Consider the following 15,720-nt stretch of genomic DNA (forward strand, 5'->3'; position numbering starts at 1 on the left):
GCGTTGATTATGCGGAAATTACACCGGATTATGCGGAAACTTAAACAAGTTATAAAACTAATAATTAGGCCCGTCCAATGTATTTACATGCTTACGGTAAATCCGTAATCGAAATTGCAACCAATACAATCGCATTTGTGACTGAATTTTTGCCCTTTGTGATTAAATTACATGGAGGAGTCATCACTTTGCGACCAGCTTTCACCGTTGAAATAAAAGGGTTAGCAGTTGGGATTTTCCCGCAACTTTGGGTAAAATAAATACAGCGATAAAAAATTATTTTGTTTCTCATCATGAATTTTGTTTCAATTTGGAGATAATGGAGCAAAATTGTAATACCTTTGGAGCGCGATCCATTCCCTCGATCGTATTCCGGAATAAGAATACGTGAAGTGATGAATTCAAAACGGTATGTCTGGCGTTTTGAAGCAACAAGGATAATAAAGATATGTTTAAAATAGCATTTTAGCAGGTGTTCGACATTTTTAATTTGAATCTCCGTAAAAACGAAGGATTTCTAACTTGTATTCCATGTTATCCTATTCCGGAATACGGTCAGTCGAACGCGCCCTTAATTTCTTATCAGTTACGTCATTTGCTGAAGTGTAACTGTTTCTCGTCCAATGGAAAGCATTGTAGGAACAAAAATTAGTGTCCAGGCTCATTGGCGAAAAAATGCGCGGAAACTGCTTACGATCTTTCTTATGAACTTTCATCTTGCGAACGAAATGGTGTGTTTTCTTCAATGTTCAGGAAAATAATCGTTTCAAACAGTCAATTTCTTCGGCTTTTATGTTTTTGAGGATGTTAAGGAGCTGCTTTATCACTAATATCAGATATTTCTTCTGTTTGTTTTTTTCGGAAAATATCGGAGTTATGCGGAAAATATCGGAATTATGCGGAAGATGCGGATTTCAGTGAATTATGCGGATCCGCATCGCCGCATCCTGTCAGATGCCATGCATATATTAACTCTATATTTGTCAGTAATGCACATTCTAAGAATTGGACACCACTACTTTTGAAGCTGGTACATGTCCATGCACTGTGAATGGGGATTTTCGTAGAAACAGAGTCAGAAAAAATAACGTAAACCATTTCTAAGAGTTATTCAGTCCATTTCACCTGTACCAGTTGAACCCTTTAATTTCTCTCGTGATTGATTCAGTTCTAGGAAGGTCTTTGCCCACTCTGACTGGTTAGCAATGATCTTCTCGCTCAATTCCTCCACATTAGATTCCATAGTTTTTAGTTTCCGCTGAAGATTCTTCTTGTCCTTCTTTAATTTTTCACACTTAGCACAAGGAGTTGCATTCTTGAGGGTTTCTTTTGGGTGTCTGTGATGCAAAACATTATACAGAAAAACCAATGTCCCACCATATAACGTAACTAAAGCACAGCGCGCGCTGTTATTGGTTAATTCAGCGTCTACTATTTGCTCATGGGTGTGCGCTGCTGACCTACTCAATAACTAAAGCAAAGCGCACGCTTTATGATGTAGCTCAATAAATAGACCTCTGTTATTTCAATGTCTCAATGTTGTGTTATAAAACAAATGGTAAACGCCATAGCGTATAGTATTGAGTTATGGATGCACGCGGGAGGTTGCTAAGCACGAAAGAAGCGTAAGAGTCGCACGAGGCGATAGCCGAGTGCGACTCTAGCTTCTTGTTTAATAGTACTCAAATTGTACATATATTGCTTATGGTTTTGCACTTAAAAGTAATGTTATAAGAAACTTATGTAAACATTACTGCCAGTTCTCTTCAGTACTTACCTTTTTGAAAGAATTCAAGCTTTCCTCCACAACAGTTGAATCATGGTGTGTGAAGGTACTTGAAACAATAGGAGTTGATGTTGTAGGTGGGGAACACTAAGGAAAGATAGCACTCTGTATATATTTAACAATTATTCGCCGAAGGCGAAGTGATTAGCGGTGAATATTCATATTTGTTTTCTTATAATATTAAAAAAGAAAAATAACTTCATACCAAATGCTCTGCAGGTAATTCGGTCGATTCAGAGGCCAAGGGTAATGCACTCGAGCTAAAAACACTCTGAAAATAAAAGAGGGCACCGCTATTACTTGTAAATGGAAATCGTATTCAAAGTTCTGCAGAGACAATGTCATTATCTCGTTTGAAGCTTACTAGTTGGTCATGCGAAACAGCTGCAGCCTCGTTGTTGGCGCCCTCGTCGTTCTGGTCAAGGGAAGACTCTATCTCGGCTTTTAAAATTTCTTGAATTGTCTGAAAGAAACCGGCAAAAAAAAAGTGCGACCGATAATCTGACTGCGGTACCGGCGGAACAAATCTGTACACTGAAGCCTTTTACACAACATCCTCAAGGTCAACTGTTCTGAAATGGCGAAAACAGCAGTCGTAGAAAAATTTTCGTCTCTTACGCATGCAGCGTATACAACTTTTACAATATAAACCTGTGTGAAGAACCGCTATTACTTGTAAATGGTTATCGTATTCAAAGTTCTACAAAGATAATGGAAGCTTACTAGTTGGTTATGCGGGGCAACCGCAGCCTTGTTAGTGTCCTCGTCATTCTCGCCAAGGGAAGATTCTTTCTCGGCTCTTAAAATTTCTTTAATTATCTGAAAGAAACAAAAACGAAGTGCGGTCGATTATCTGACTGTACACTGAAGCCTTTTATAATACTGGTACTGCGGTACCGGCGGAACAAATCTGTACACTGGAGCCTTTTATACAACATCCTCAAGGTCAACTGTTCTGAAATGGCGAAAACAACAGTCGAAGAACAATTTTCGTCTCTTGCGTATGTCTGCAGCCAGTGTAAAGAACAAAACATTTCATGTGTTCATACGTACCTTTCTAAGCGATCGTGCAGAGGATAGCTTCTCTGGTCCCTTCTTCCATACAGTCAGAATAGCATGAGAACGGATTGTCCGCTTAGATCCATCAACGTGAAGGCCCCTCTCAAAACAGTTTTCTGTAAAATGTTCGGAACAGACGACAAAAATACCTCACGGTGCGAAATTTGCCCGGTGCGTACGAACGAATCGTAGCCACTGATCCCGCACAGCTCCACTTGCAGCACTATGGTTTGATATATTGCTACAGCCTTGCACCGTACAGCGACTTGACGGCATCTTTTAGTTACCAAGAGCAAATTTCATCATGAATTTCGATTTGGAAATTAGCCATGTTAAGTTTTCTTGTTGAGCCTCTGACGTCACTACCAGTAATTTGTAGCCAAGCCTCCTAAAAGTTTGGCACAAAGCCAAGTAATGGCGGCCGTGAAATCACGAACAAAACGGTCGGGAAAAAAGTACTTCCAATCTTCGTAAAGCACTGAAATTTCGTAAGGTGAGTAAGAGAGTCCTATTTTACACGAAAATGTAAAAAGATAGGATATGAAAATTTTGATCACAGGGGCACTTTAAGTGTACATCAGGGGAAAAAATTTATTTTGAAAATCACTCATATGAGTAATTTGAAATAGGATGGTTTATTTTTTTTTGGAATGTGGACTTCTCTATTCAGAGAAATAAACATTTGAACTATCATTATGCAAGTGAGATTCCAGAATGTGATACATTTTGAATTATAATCTATAACAAGTGCTCTGAAGCAAGACAATCAGAGAATTTTAGGGTGTTCTATGAACTTCATGATAATCCTTTTCACAAGTCTTATGGGCTTGAGCCTTTGTTATCCTATTCTTTGCAATCAAAGCTAAAGAAATCTCGTGGAGTGTAAATATGTTCATGTTTTACAGGAAATTATCAGCTCAGTTAAAAATTCAATTTCAACAATTTCATTAGTAGAACTATAAGCAATAATATAGAGCCTTAATGGGTTAATAGCCAATGATAGTTGCATCAGTGTACTGCTAGAGTGATTTTCATCCGTCTGTGAAACAATTACTGCTAGTCAGTGTTTAATAGTAACTATTAGGGTGTAGTAGGCTACCAAAAGGCAAGATTATACCAAAAAAAATCAGTCCATACTGTTCTTTTAAGTGTGAGTCCTTTGAACAAGGCTTTTGTAAATCGTGCGGGGGAGTTATTCCCAAAAATTACAGGGTGTGAAATGAAGTGTGCACTCACCGTGTTTACCTGTGATTAGTTTGTCGCATGTCATGAGTTAGACTATTAGTAGCTAATAGGGGGTAATAGTATCTAATTGTACAATTCCTATTTCACAGACGGATGAAAATCACTCTATTGGACCATTCAAGGATAAATCAAATGACAATCATTGTACTTGAAAGTTTATTCACAAAACTTCACAAAATAATAGAAATGTGTGGTATTAAATTAAGAGTAACAAATTTCTTATGTATTTTTATACACATGTCTTTTGGCATCTACACACACCCATATCAGTTACCAATAATAAATTGTTATCTGTTTTATCAACTGCCTATGCTTGGTATTTTTGCATATTTAATGCAACTGAACTATAACAATATGTTTTATATGCTAGTAACAATAAAAACTTATCTAGATTTTATGATAAAAAAATTATCTTAATAATTGTTATCATCAGTCGAAAACAAAGACTGGGTATAAGAAAAATGTCCTCTGTTCGAGTTTCTTGAGTTGTTATCAATGGTGCCATATAGTGTGGCTGCATACCAGGGGCTTGGCACATCATTTGCCTTAGCATAGCAAATCCTTCTGATATGGATCCAGTAAGCTTCTCCATATTATTTATTAGTTTTTCCATGTGATTCAAATGGGCTTTGTCCATATTGTCCATCCTTTCTAATAGCTGCTTTTTAATTTTAAGCTCCTCTTGAGACACATTTAAGAGCTGGTTATCTACCGGTAGCTTTCTTTTCAACTTTTCTTTGTATTCTTTCAATTTTGCATTTAGTAAGTCTCTTCTTTCGTTGACATCTTTACTACTTGAATTCCATGAAGCTTGTTGTGTTGGCTTAGGACTACCCATTGACTCCTGGTCAGCATTAAATGAATCGTCCTCACTGTCAAAAAAGTTAGTACTAACAGATTCCGGAGTAGTATTGGTATCATCAAAATCTGTAGATTCTACACCTGACGGTATGGTTTCTGTGGCAGGCGAACCACCCCAGACTAACTCGCATTGCTCAAAGTGTAACAGAACAACACGGCCAGGACCACTTCTTCTACCACTGTCAACAGCCTGACGGAACTTTTAACGAATATGTTTCAGCTTGGAAGTCAAAATTGACTCAGAAGTTAATGAAATAGCATAAATCTATGCCACCTATACATTTTAAACAGTTTCCTTGAACGTTCAGAGTGACTCTGCGGTTGATGATTGTGACTCAAAGGCGCATGGACATTAAACGATCGAGGGGCAAAGTATTCCACACCATTTCGTTTCCGGGCCAGAAACCGCACAGCTATTTGTGACCCCTAATTCCAATGGGTTGGTATTCGCGGTATTGAGTTGAAGGTTAGGGTCTACTATATCTGATGTTTGTTTTCTTCAGCCAATCTAATGTGTCTTTAGTATTCTATGTATACCTGAAAGAGCGCATAGGCCAAACCAAATTTCTCAGCTGGTTGATTTGGCACCTTGTTTGAGGACGAAGCTCCGGAGGACTAAGACTTCCGATGAATTTGAGATAAAGTTATCAGTGAATATGACCAATTCATATATTTCAACCCACGAAATTAGTATTGTTTAAAAAGTGACAAAGAGTCTCTTTCTTGGTAAAGTGATCACAAGTATGCTCATTACGTGACGCACATTCACATTAGCTTGCACCTTGTTTGTTTTTTTTTTTTTTTACTTCTTTAGTCATTTCCGGTTGTTGTGTAACTCGAGCTTGTGACTCTTCCTCGCGTTGCTTCTTCATTAAGACCTCTTTGCGCTGCCATTTCTCTTGCCTTTTGCAATCCTCTTCTAAGGAATCAAGGACCAGAGGTTCTTCAAAGGCATCCATGCTGTCCCAAGATAGCATAGAATTTTTGGGCTCGAAATAATGTACGGCCTCCTCTAAGCTTTTGTCGCTGTCCCAACGTAGTAAAGATGTTTTGGGCTCGACATCATGTAATATTTTTACCGGCTCAACCCGTGATACTTCTTCCATTTTAGTGACCTGCCCCCGTGTCAGGGAAAATCTCCGCTGACTTCTTTTGGGCTCGACTATTGTCTTCATCGGCTCAACCCATGATACTTCTTTTCCTTCAGTGACCCGTCTGAGGGGAAGTCTCTTCTGAATATCAAGAGGGGTCTCTCCACTGTAGTTCCTCAGGTTGATATTGCATCCGGATTTAATCAACAACTGTGAAATCTCAGAAAGTCCATAGAGAGCGCATAGATGAAGAGGAGTTTCTCCGTTTTCGCCTTGAATATCCACATCCGCCTTGTTTTCAAGCAATAGCTTGACGAGAGGTACGTCCTTTTGCGTGACTGCTTTATGAAGAGGGGTTCCTCCCGACCAGTCTTGAATATTCACATCTGCCTTGTTTTCAAGCAATAGCTTGACGAGAGGTACGTCCTTTTGCGTGACTGCTTTATGAAGAGGAGTTTCTCGCGACAACCGGTCTCGAATATTCACATCTGCCTTGTTCTCAAGCAATAGCTTGACGAGAGGTACGTCCTTTTGCGTGACTGCTTTATGAAGAGGGGTTCCTCCCGACCAGTCTCGAATTGTCACATCTGCCTTGTTCTCAAGCAATAGTTTGACGAGAGGTACTTCCTTTTGCGTGACTGCTTTATGAAGAGGGGTTTCTCCGTTTTCACCTTCAATATCCACATCCGCCTTGTTTTCAAGCAATAGCTTGATGAGAGGTACGTCCTTTTGCGTGACTGCTTTAAGAAGAGGGGTTCCTCCCGACCAGTCTCGAATATCCACATCTGCCTTGTTTTCAAGCAATAGCTTGACGAGAGGTACGTCCTTTTTCGTGACTGCTTTATGAAGAGGGGTTCCTCCCGAACAGTCTGGAATATTCACATCTGCCTTGTTCTCAAGCAATAGCTTGACGAGAGGTACATCCTTTTGCGTGACTGCTTTAAGAAGAGGGGTTTCTCCCGAAGAGTCTCGAATATTCACATCTGCCTTGTTTTCAAGCAACAGCTTGACGAGAGGTACGTCCTTTTGCGTGACTGCTTTATGAAGAAGGGTTTCTCCGTCTTCGCCTTGAATATCCACATCCGCCTTGTTTTCAAGCAATAGCTTGGTGAGAGGTACGTCCTTTTGCGTGACTGCTTTATGAACAGGGGTTCCTCCCGAACAGTCTGGAATATTCACATCTGCCTTGTTCTCAAGCAATAGCTTGATGAGAGGTACGTCCTTTTGCGTGACTGCTTTATGAAGAGGGGTTTCTCCGTTTTCGCCTTGAATGTCCACATCTGCCTTGTTTTCAAGCAATAGCTTGAAGGGAGGTACGTACTTTTGCGTGACTGTTTTATAAAGAAGTGTTTCTCCTGCCTTGCTTCTCAGTTTGGTGTGAAATCCAGCCCTAACAAGCAACTGTGAAATGCTGAAGAAGCCTTGACGGACAGACAACAACAGCGGTGAATTTCCCTCATTGTCCTGAATATTCACATCAGCTCCATGCTCCAAAAGCAGTCCAATCACCACATAATTATTGCTAGAAGCTGCAAAAAGCAAAGGTCCCTGTTTACCTGGGGCTGTTTGAGCATTTACATCTGCCCCAAGATCAATCAGGGTCTTGATTAACACACCAGAGGACATCGGACTTGCCAACAGCAATGGTGTGATGTTGCTCTTTGCAGCGACATTGACATCAATACCATCATTCAAAACGAGCTCAATCACCTTCTCCACATCGCCGCTCTTGGCGCACAAGTGCAGCTCATTTTGTGTTTCGTCAATCTTAACCAATCTTTGGTACAGTTTTTCAATGTCAGCATGACCTGGTTTTCTGCAATCAAGGGCTGATAGAATATCAACTGCTGATTTGCCACTGAAAATGGACGCGTTATCACTTATTGTTTGAGATTTCATCTTTTCCACAAAGTTCTCTAGATAGGTACTTGCTTTATAAACACTGTCATAGTCTCCCTGTAAGACAGCTGCCTGTAGTAGATTAAATCCTGAATAGCTGTCCGTACACAAAAAAGCCCTTTTTGTAGATGTCCTGAGACTGAGCTGCAACAAAACGTGTCAAGCATCAATTAACTTAGTAACAGTATTACGCCATGGATAACGAGGCCCGCGCAAGCCTTTCCTTTGAATTAGACTTTTTGATAAAAGCCCCAATCTTCTTCCACATTTATGCATCTCAGTTGACCCTACATCTGTAATGTACAGATTTCTATGATTCATTGTAATAACTAACTGATACAGTTAGAATGTTAGTTATTAATTGATCATGTATATATACATATACAATTTTTATTTTATTTATTTATTTATTTCACTTTTCTCGGCATATTAGCATGTATTTGCTAGGGGCCTAATCAGCCTCATCAACCCGAGTTGAAATAAAGTTACTTACTTACTTACTTACCATCTCCAAGTCAGTTAGAAAAATGGCCGTCTGAGTTAAGTTGAAAAACCAGTTTACATTTTTCGTATTTAAGTGACGTATTTACATTCGGCGGAACTAAACTGTAAGTGGCAGTGACATAGAATGTAAATATTTTTTAAATGGTATGTAACGCATTTTTCCAACTTGGCTCGTAGCGTTGTGGCTGTAGCATACAACACAGTTTTAATTATTTACGGCAAAGTGTCACACGTGCGCTATTTCAGTTTATAAGTTTTGGGTGCGCTCCATTTAAATTTCAAATAGCATTAAGTGTTATTTGCGCAAGCCACCTTAGTTAACGTAAGTTTTTTAAGTTGTTTTGACCCATTCAAGCTGACCATTTGCTTACCCGTTGCTAAGCTGTGTACAGTAAGTACAATGGGGCCTTTTCAGCTGGCCATCACGTGGTACAAAAGCCGCCTTACTAGAGAGCAAATTGCGCACTGGGACATCTAAAACAAAGAAAATTTAAATTAAGTTGCTTGGTTTTAGATGTTCCTGTGTGCAATTTGCTCTCCAATATGGCGGCTTTTGTACCAAGTGATCAACAGCTGCAAAGGGCCCATTTGGTAAACAGAAGTGTAAGTGTGTAGACAATTTTAATGAGTCCTTTCATGTAATTTTTCTATTCATTTTCTACATTTGTAAGGCCGAGCGTTACTTTACATTTTAGATCCAATTTGATGTAATTTATTAAAATACGATTTTGATCTTCTTATTTGTCGTCTTTGGTCAACGGAATGTTACAGTTCTAGGGTGCAATGGGCAGCCAATGTACCTTGTCAAGATTGGACTCTTGTAATGTACTCACCTTACTTAGCTCTCGAACTTTCAACTTTAATATAAATCTCCCTTTTTTATCTTAATTAACCCTTTCACCGCCGAGGGCTTCCGCATTGACGAGTAAAATCGTCTGGCGTTAGACAGAGTAAAATCTGTAAGTGTTAATTTGCATTTTTGGCGGTTAAAGGGTTAACTGGGGACATAGCTTTTGAGCGAACCTAGATGTTGTTAACCCTTTCACCGCCGAGGGCTTCCGCATTGACGAGTAAAATCGTCTGGCGTTAGACAGAGTAAAATCTGTAAGTGTTAATTTGCATTTTTGGCGGTCAAAGGGTTAACTGGGAACATAGCTTTTGAGCGAACCTAGATGTTGTTAACCCTTTCACCGCCGAGGGCTTCCCCATTGACAAGTAAAATCGTTTGGCGTTAGACAGAGTAAAATCTATAAGTGTCAATTTGCATTTTTGGCGGTGAAAGGGTTAATAATTCATTCTGATTTCGTCGCTCTTGTATTTCATTTACAGTCGTAAGATAGGGAGAAAGCTCATTGTAATAAGCCCCTATGGTTTCTTTCCATGCCAGGAATGAAAAATGCTTTTATTTTGTACAATAAATGTAATTTCAGATCCTTTAACTTTATACATATGTGTGATGTATTTAAAATTGTTTCTTCTTTCTTTCTTTCTTTTTCTGGCAAATATATAGATGAAATGGATGAAAATGAAAATGTCAGCATTGTTACCCAGAATTTCGCTTTTTTTCTGTGCCGTACAAGCCTCGTAAACTTGGCAGAACTAGCAGCAATTGGTACTCGTGTCCGTGATGTGATTGGCATGGGTCTATTCTTGATTTTACGTCACAAACTGCTTTGCATTCCTGTTGCACTGCAAAGCAGTTTGGGATGTAAAATCGGGAATAGACCCATGTCTCTCACATCACCGTCGTTGGTCCAAATTACTGTTAGTTTTGATAACTTCGCGCATCTTGCCCGACATATGGGAAGCGAAATTTGGAGATACGAATGGTAAAACATGTTTGCTTTTGGCGGGGAGAGTAATGTTGTTGCCAAAAAATAATTGAGTTTAGGTGCACTTTAGGGTTAATTTATCTTGTAATCACCACTCGCCCCCAGAGGTTGGTGCGCCTTAGTTTTGTACGTTATTTAGGCAGCATTAAAGTGGTACTACGACCACAAAACAATTATTTTTTTCCTTTGGATTTCAAACCTATGTTAACTAAACACTAAGTGAGCCAAGTCTTAAGTTCTGATTTAAAAAAGACACCTGCTTATTTTAACCGGAATTTTCTTTTTTATTGGTCCGCCATTACTAACTTAAAATTTTGAGAGAGCTGGGTCGAGGATAAAATGACGTCAAAGACTCACTAGTTTAAGAATGCAATGCGTGTGTACGCGGCTGAATTAATATGCAGCACAGGAGTTTCGGGCTTTCAGATTTTTAAACTCGTGTTTTGCATATAAAATAAAATGCGTTTACATGCTGAAATTTTAAGCCAGTGAGTAAATGACGTCACTTTCCCTCGATCCATCCCTCTGAGGTCCAATCGCTCAGTTTTGAACGTGAGTTACAGTAATGGCGGACCGTGAAATCCAAAACTTACACTCAAAATAAACAGCCTTTAGATAAAAATCAAAGTTACAAAGATCAAGACAGTAAATTAATTCCGCGCAAAATTCACGTTATTGTCTTATTGCCTAAAGTATCTCGCAAGACGGACAAATTTTAAATCACTTACTGGTTGCTGAAGACTTGGTTTTGCATCTTTGTCCAAGAGCAGCTGAATTATGGACTGATGATTGTGGCGTTCAGCTTTCTGCAGAGGAGTGAACTGAAACTAAAGAAGAGAAAGAGAAGTTAATCCGCCACTTAAATGGTTTTACTCACTCTTGTCTTTCTTTTAATAATTATTTCATGCATTTGCATTATTTGAAAACTGCAGTGGCAGAGTTCACTCCATACTATAAATAATCTTCATTCCTCTAATAATTGTGACATGAACTGCACAACACATCACCGAACCTTTGAACTTTTGAAAGAGCTAAGAACACTGTAAACCCTACGGTCTCATCGGATAAGACCCTCCTATCTGTACGAATATACTTATATATCCTTCCAATCATGCTAAGTCTCATCCAAAGTTAATGGAAATGGTCGAAGGGTTTACTGAAGATCAACTGAAGAGTCACTAAATATCCTCACATCTGTAAGTTTACTGCTGCTAATGGTCATTAATACGACAACTTTTATACTTAAAATGACGTTCTTATGTGTCATTGTGGCATTTAGTGAACAGTAGTAGCAGTAGGCTAAGAGGAACATCAACTGAGAGTCAACTCGTCTCTTCTTTCTTACCCTGTCTAAGGCATTGACATCTGCATTATGATCTAGCAAGACCTTGACAACATATTTATGTCCATACCAACAAGCAAGGTGCAGCGGTGTTAACAAAAACTGGGGAAAGAAAACAATGTAAAATCAAGATATAAATTCTGGTGTCCAGCACTGGCTGAAAGTGATGCTAAGCAACATTGCCAAGAGAAAGCAATTTGGGCTTCACCCACATTCATTTTGTTATGATCTCACTAGCAAACTGGTGTGAAGATTAGAGAAAGATCAGGGCCTGGATAGTAAGTTTTAATACTGCCAAGTGTTGCCCTTTCTGACCGTGTTTTAATGAATACATGCATTATGTTCCAACCCACGCACTAAGGGCTGAGTAAACTTGGGCTAGATAGTATGTTTATTCAGTGAGTTATGCAGAAATTTAACTGAATTAAGATACTAATACAAATCTCTTAAAGAACCTGATCTCTTTCATCAACATTTGCACCATTCTTCAGGTGCATGTTGACCTCCTCATATTGTCCATTGACTGCTGCCCTATGAAGAGCACTTCGAGATACCTAGTGAAAAAAAGGAGAAAATTAACACAAGAGTTATCTCTGCAATGTCTCCATACAGTGGACGCCCGTGGAATCTTCATGTGGAGTCCATAAATGAGATTTCCCACAAGTGTGGGGAACAAAAAAACACTGAAGCAAACAAAGTTTCAAAGTCTTGCGGTTAAGTACTACGTAACTGACCTGTACTATTGTTCTCAATTCAAATTCAATTCAAATTTATTTTTAATCAAAACAGATACAAAAAGGTACAGTCTGTCTCCGCCCACAAATAGCAAAGGCTAATCGCGGTGGGCGGAGCTACACGCATTCCGTGGTTAAACCGATCAACTAATTATTTTAACAAATAAAATAAATAACAAAGGACAACAACTTAAAACCATTAACAATATAACCAATAATTATCAGCACAGTCACAATACAAGCTACAACAAAATTAGATTAAAAGAATGGAAGCAAAATGACAAGTCTAATGAAACTATTCAACGTGTACATGAATTATGTAAAGTTTGCAATTTGATGCAGAAGAATGGGCGTTTCAACATAACTATCCTCAGCCTCTATTATTGAGAGTAGCAAACCATGTACATGCTTTTTAAAAGCACTTTTAGGGAGTTGTCGAAAATTGTCTGGGTAGGAATTCCAGAGTTTAGCTCCAAATCCGGCTAAAGACCTTTGATTTAGGCTTAGACTCGAAAATTTAATATAAATGAAGAGGAGCTCCTGGTCTTGTGCGTATGTATTTTATTAACTTTAGTCAAGAGATCACTGATATTAGACGGAACAGACAAACGTGAGACGTCACACATTAAAGAAGAACTAGTTTCAAGATAGAGCATATTTATGGGAAGGATATTTGAGGTGATAAACAGAGACACAGCGTGTGCTCTGGGCTCAGAAGAAATACATTAAACGAAGGACACGTTTTTGCAGTACAAGGAGTTTTTCTAGATGGGTTTTAGCAGCTTGACCCCAAGCAGCTAAACCATAAGACATGTAAGGAAATATCAGGGAACGATAGATATTTAAAAGAGTACAGAGAGGAACGAAGTGCCAAAGGCTAGCAATGACTCCAATAATCTTACTTATTTTTAATGCAACGTATTCTATATGAAATTTCCAGCTCAAATTACTGTCCAGTAAAATTCCAAGATATTTGACATGTTCCTTGCATTCAAGAGAAGTGAAAGTATGGGTGCTGTTATCAAACATTTGGATATTTACCGAATAACCCAGCTTACCCTGATAAGGACAGAAAATGGCATAATTTGACTTCTTAGTATCGAGGGTTAGTTTATTTACATTTAGCCATTCAGAGACTTTAAGCAATTCGTTATTGACAGTTTCCTCAAGAGATTTCAAATTTTTATCTGCATACAGCAAATTAGTGTCATGAGCAAAAAGATAGAATGATAATTTGTCGGAAGAGTTATGAATATCATTGATGTAGATCAGGAATAACAAAGGGCCTAACATGCACGGAACCTTGGGGAACACCACATGAGATCTGACTTTTTGAAGATAAATAAGTATCGACTTCAGTTATTTGTGATAGGCCTTGGAGGTATGAGGAAAACCAGCCATTCATGGTGCCCCTGATGCCATAGTGATCAGGTTTTTGCAACAAAATAGCATAATTGAAGGTGTCAAAGGCCTTTTTTAAATCAATAAAGATCCCACAAGTGAATAATTTTAAATCCATGTTGTTTTGTATGATGTTAACAGTATCAAGAATAGCGTGCTGTGTGGAGTGCTTTTCACGAAAACCATACTGTGACTTAAAGAAAATATTGTTTTTGGCAAAAAAGGATTTTAGACGATGGTACATTAATTTTTCAAATATCCGATTAAAAATGGAGAGTAGTGATATTGGACGATAATTACCAGGTTCCGTCTCATCATCGCGTTTATAGACAGGGATAACTTTTTCCTCTTTCACTTTGGATGGAAAGACACCTTTCTGCACAGACATATCAAATATGTCTGCGAAAGGACCAGATACAATATGCTTAGCACAGGATAGAATACGAATCGGACAAGAGTAGAGACCATAAGCTTCGTTTTTAGGAATAGACAAAATTTCACGTTCGATATCATCAGGCGAGACTAGATCGAAGAAGATACAACTTTAGATTTTTTCCTTTTGTTGTTGATTAGGCTATTAATTCCGTTCCAGGTATTCTTCAAGTTATTTACATTGTCAGAGAAGAAAGCGTGAAAATAGTTCTTTTTACTCAATCTAGTAAGAGTACATATTCTGTTCCTATAAAGTCTGTATTTTACAAGGTTACCCGATTGAAGAAAGAAATTGTTGACCTTGGTTGATTTTTTTCAAGCCACTCTTTATCCAGGGCTTAGAAGACTGCTTGCTCATACGATTCGAGACCGTTCTTAAGGGAGCGTGTTTGTGTAGAATATTCTTACAAGGTACGTTAATTTTTCAACATGACCATGTCGTAAAAGTCAAGAGAAGCCAGTTTAGAATTTCAAGCCCTAACACAGTGCCAATGAAAAAAAAGAGAAGTACTATCTTGATAAAGACCGGAAAAAAAAATTTGGACTACTTTATAAACAACAGAATTAAGAACAAGAAAATAATGCGCTAATCAATCCATGCGTCTATGGTCTCTCTTGTAACGCTGTTGTGGGAGTCTGCAATGAAGGGACTGATCTCCTCCACACTAGTATTCTCAAGTTTCAGTTTGGGGCAGAGGATTTGAAGACCGTCAAAGGTAATGTGACTATAAGATGATTATATTCCTGGTAAAAATCCACCTTGTTTACAGACCGATGTTTCTAAAAACAGTATTTTTTTCGTTGTGAACTTACTTTGCCCTTTTCCACTCTAATAGCCCAGCTTGTGTCCTGTTCCTTGACCTGATGGCAAACGAAAATGTAAATATCCTGACACAAGGATTGTCATCCATGACTTTAATTGCTATTCTGTGATCTTGTCAGGGTTAAATGTAACTTTACAGAAGTGAGAGAGATAAGGTCAACTTGATCTCCTGGCTAATCAAATTCAGTCTGAGTTACCTATTCTAAATTATTTTGATTCACTTAAGAAAATAATGCCTATCACACATGTGGCCTCTCTTTATTACTGGTAGAACCTGACACCAACACTTATGAAAACACTACAATCCATTCCCTTATCAGACGTGAAGGAGCACTTTGGAATAAAAACACACTCCCCCCCCCCCCCCCCAAAAAAAAAAAACAAAAAAAAAAAACAAATTTCACAATGTCAGTTGTGAAGTCAATTTCAAGTTAATTTGCCAAAACGTTGCAGTAAGCTAATTTACATTTTCCTGTACTTTCGTTTTTCCCCCAAAAAAGTCTGAAAATTCAACTGGGTTAAAACATGGTTGTGCCAATAGCAAACAATTATTTCTGTCTAATTTAGGGGAAAATCCAGTAGATGATAGGCTTTTTGAACATAATGTCGTTTAGAGAGGGGAGGGTTGAGGGAGAACTACAGCCCCTGCTGCTTCTCCTGGTCCACTACTTTCAGTTTTCTATTTTCACCAATGAAGGATCTCTTGTACAA

The 15,720-nt window shown here is 38.5% G+C and overlaps 3 protein-coding genes across 4 annotated transcripts in view; all 3 read right to left on the bottom strand.

Annotated features, from left to right (window-relative positions):
* Positions 1 to 15,720, bottom strand: part of LOC137967753 (uncharacterized) — a 201,576-nt gene that overhangs the window by 172,277 nt on the left and 13,579 nt on the right. The gene's annotated exons all lie outside the window — the stretch shown is intronic.
* On the bottom strand, positions 4,243 to 15,714 carry LOC137967749 (putative ankyrin repeat protein RF_0381). The gene is made up of 5 exons (XM_068814311.1): positions 15,000 to 15,714; positions 12,075 to 12,173; positions 11,623 to 11,721; positions 11,006 to 11,104; positions 4,243 to 8,085 (listed from the first exon to the last, which is right to left on the bottom strand). Exons 2-5 carry the CDS (start codon positions 12,114 to 12,116, stop codon positions 5,722 to 5,724), a joined length of 2,604 nt encoding a protein of 867 aa, XP_068670412.1. The 5' UTR covers positions 12,117 to 12,173; positions 15,000 to 15,714; the 3' UTR covers positions 4,243 to 5,721.
* Positions 12,151 to 15,720, bottom strand: part of LOC137968263 (uncharacterized) — a 12,918-nt gene continuing 9,348 nt past the window's right edge. Inside the window, exons 3-5 of the mRNA XM_068814874.1 lie at positions 14,055 to 14,153; positions 13,412 to 13,540; positions 12,151 to 12,173 (exon numbers count right to left, since the gene is read on the bottom strand). Coding sequence (XP_068670975.1) covers positions 12,151 to 12,173; positions 13,412 to 13,540; positions 14,055 to 14,153 — 251 coding nt within the window. The remainder of the gene's footprint in view (positions 12,174 to 13,411; positions 13,541 to 14,054; positions 14,154 to 15,720) is intronic.

This window comes from Montipora foliosa, chromosome 8 (genome assembly GCF_036669935.1).
Source record: "Montipora foliosa isolate CH-2021 chromosome 8, ASM3666993v2, whole genome shotgun sequence".
NCBI lineage: Eukaryota > Metazoa > Cnidaria > Anthozoa > Scleractinia > Acroporidae > Montipora > Montipora foliosa.

Bases quoted from the DNA above. Each gene is read 5' to 3' on its own strand.
- LOC137967749 (XM_068814311.1), bottom strand. From the start codon at position 12,116: ATGCACCTGAAGAATGGTGCAAATGTTGATGAAAGAGATCAG. The intron at 11,722-12,074 runs GTTCTTTAAGAG...TTCTTTCCCCAG, and splicing joins ATGTTGATGAAAGAGATCAG to TTTTTGTTAACACCGCTGCA. The intron at 8,086-11,005 runs GTAAGTGATTTA...GTTTTGTTGCAG, and splicing joins AACCAAGTCTTCAGCAACCA to CTCAGTCTCAGGACATCTAC.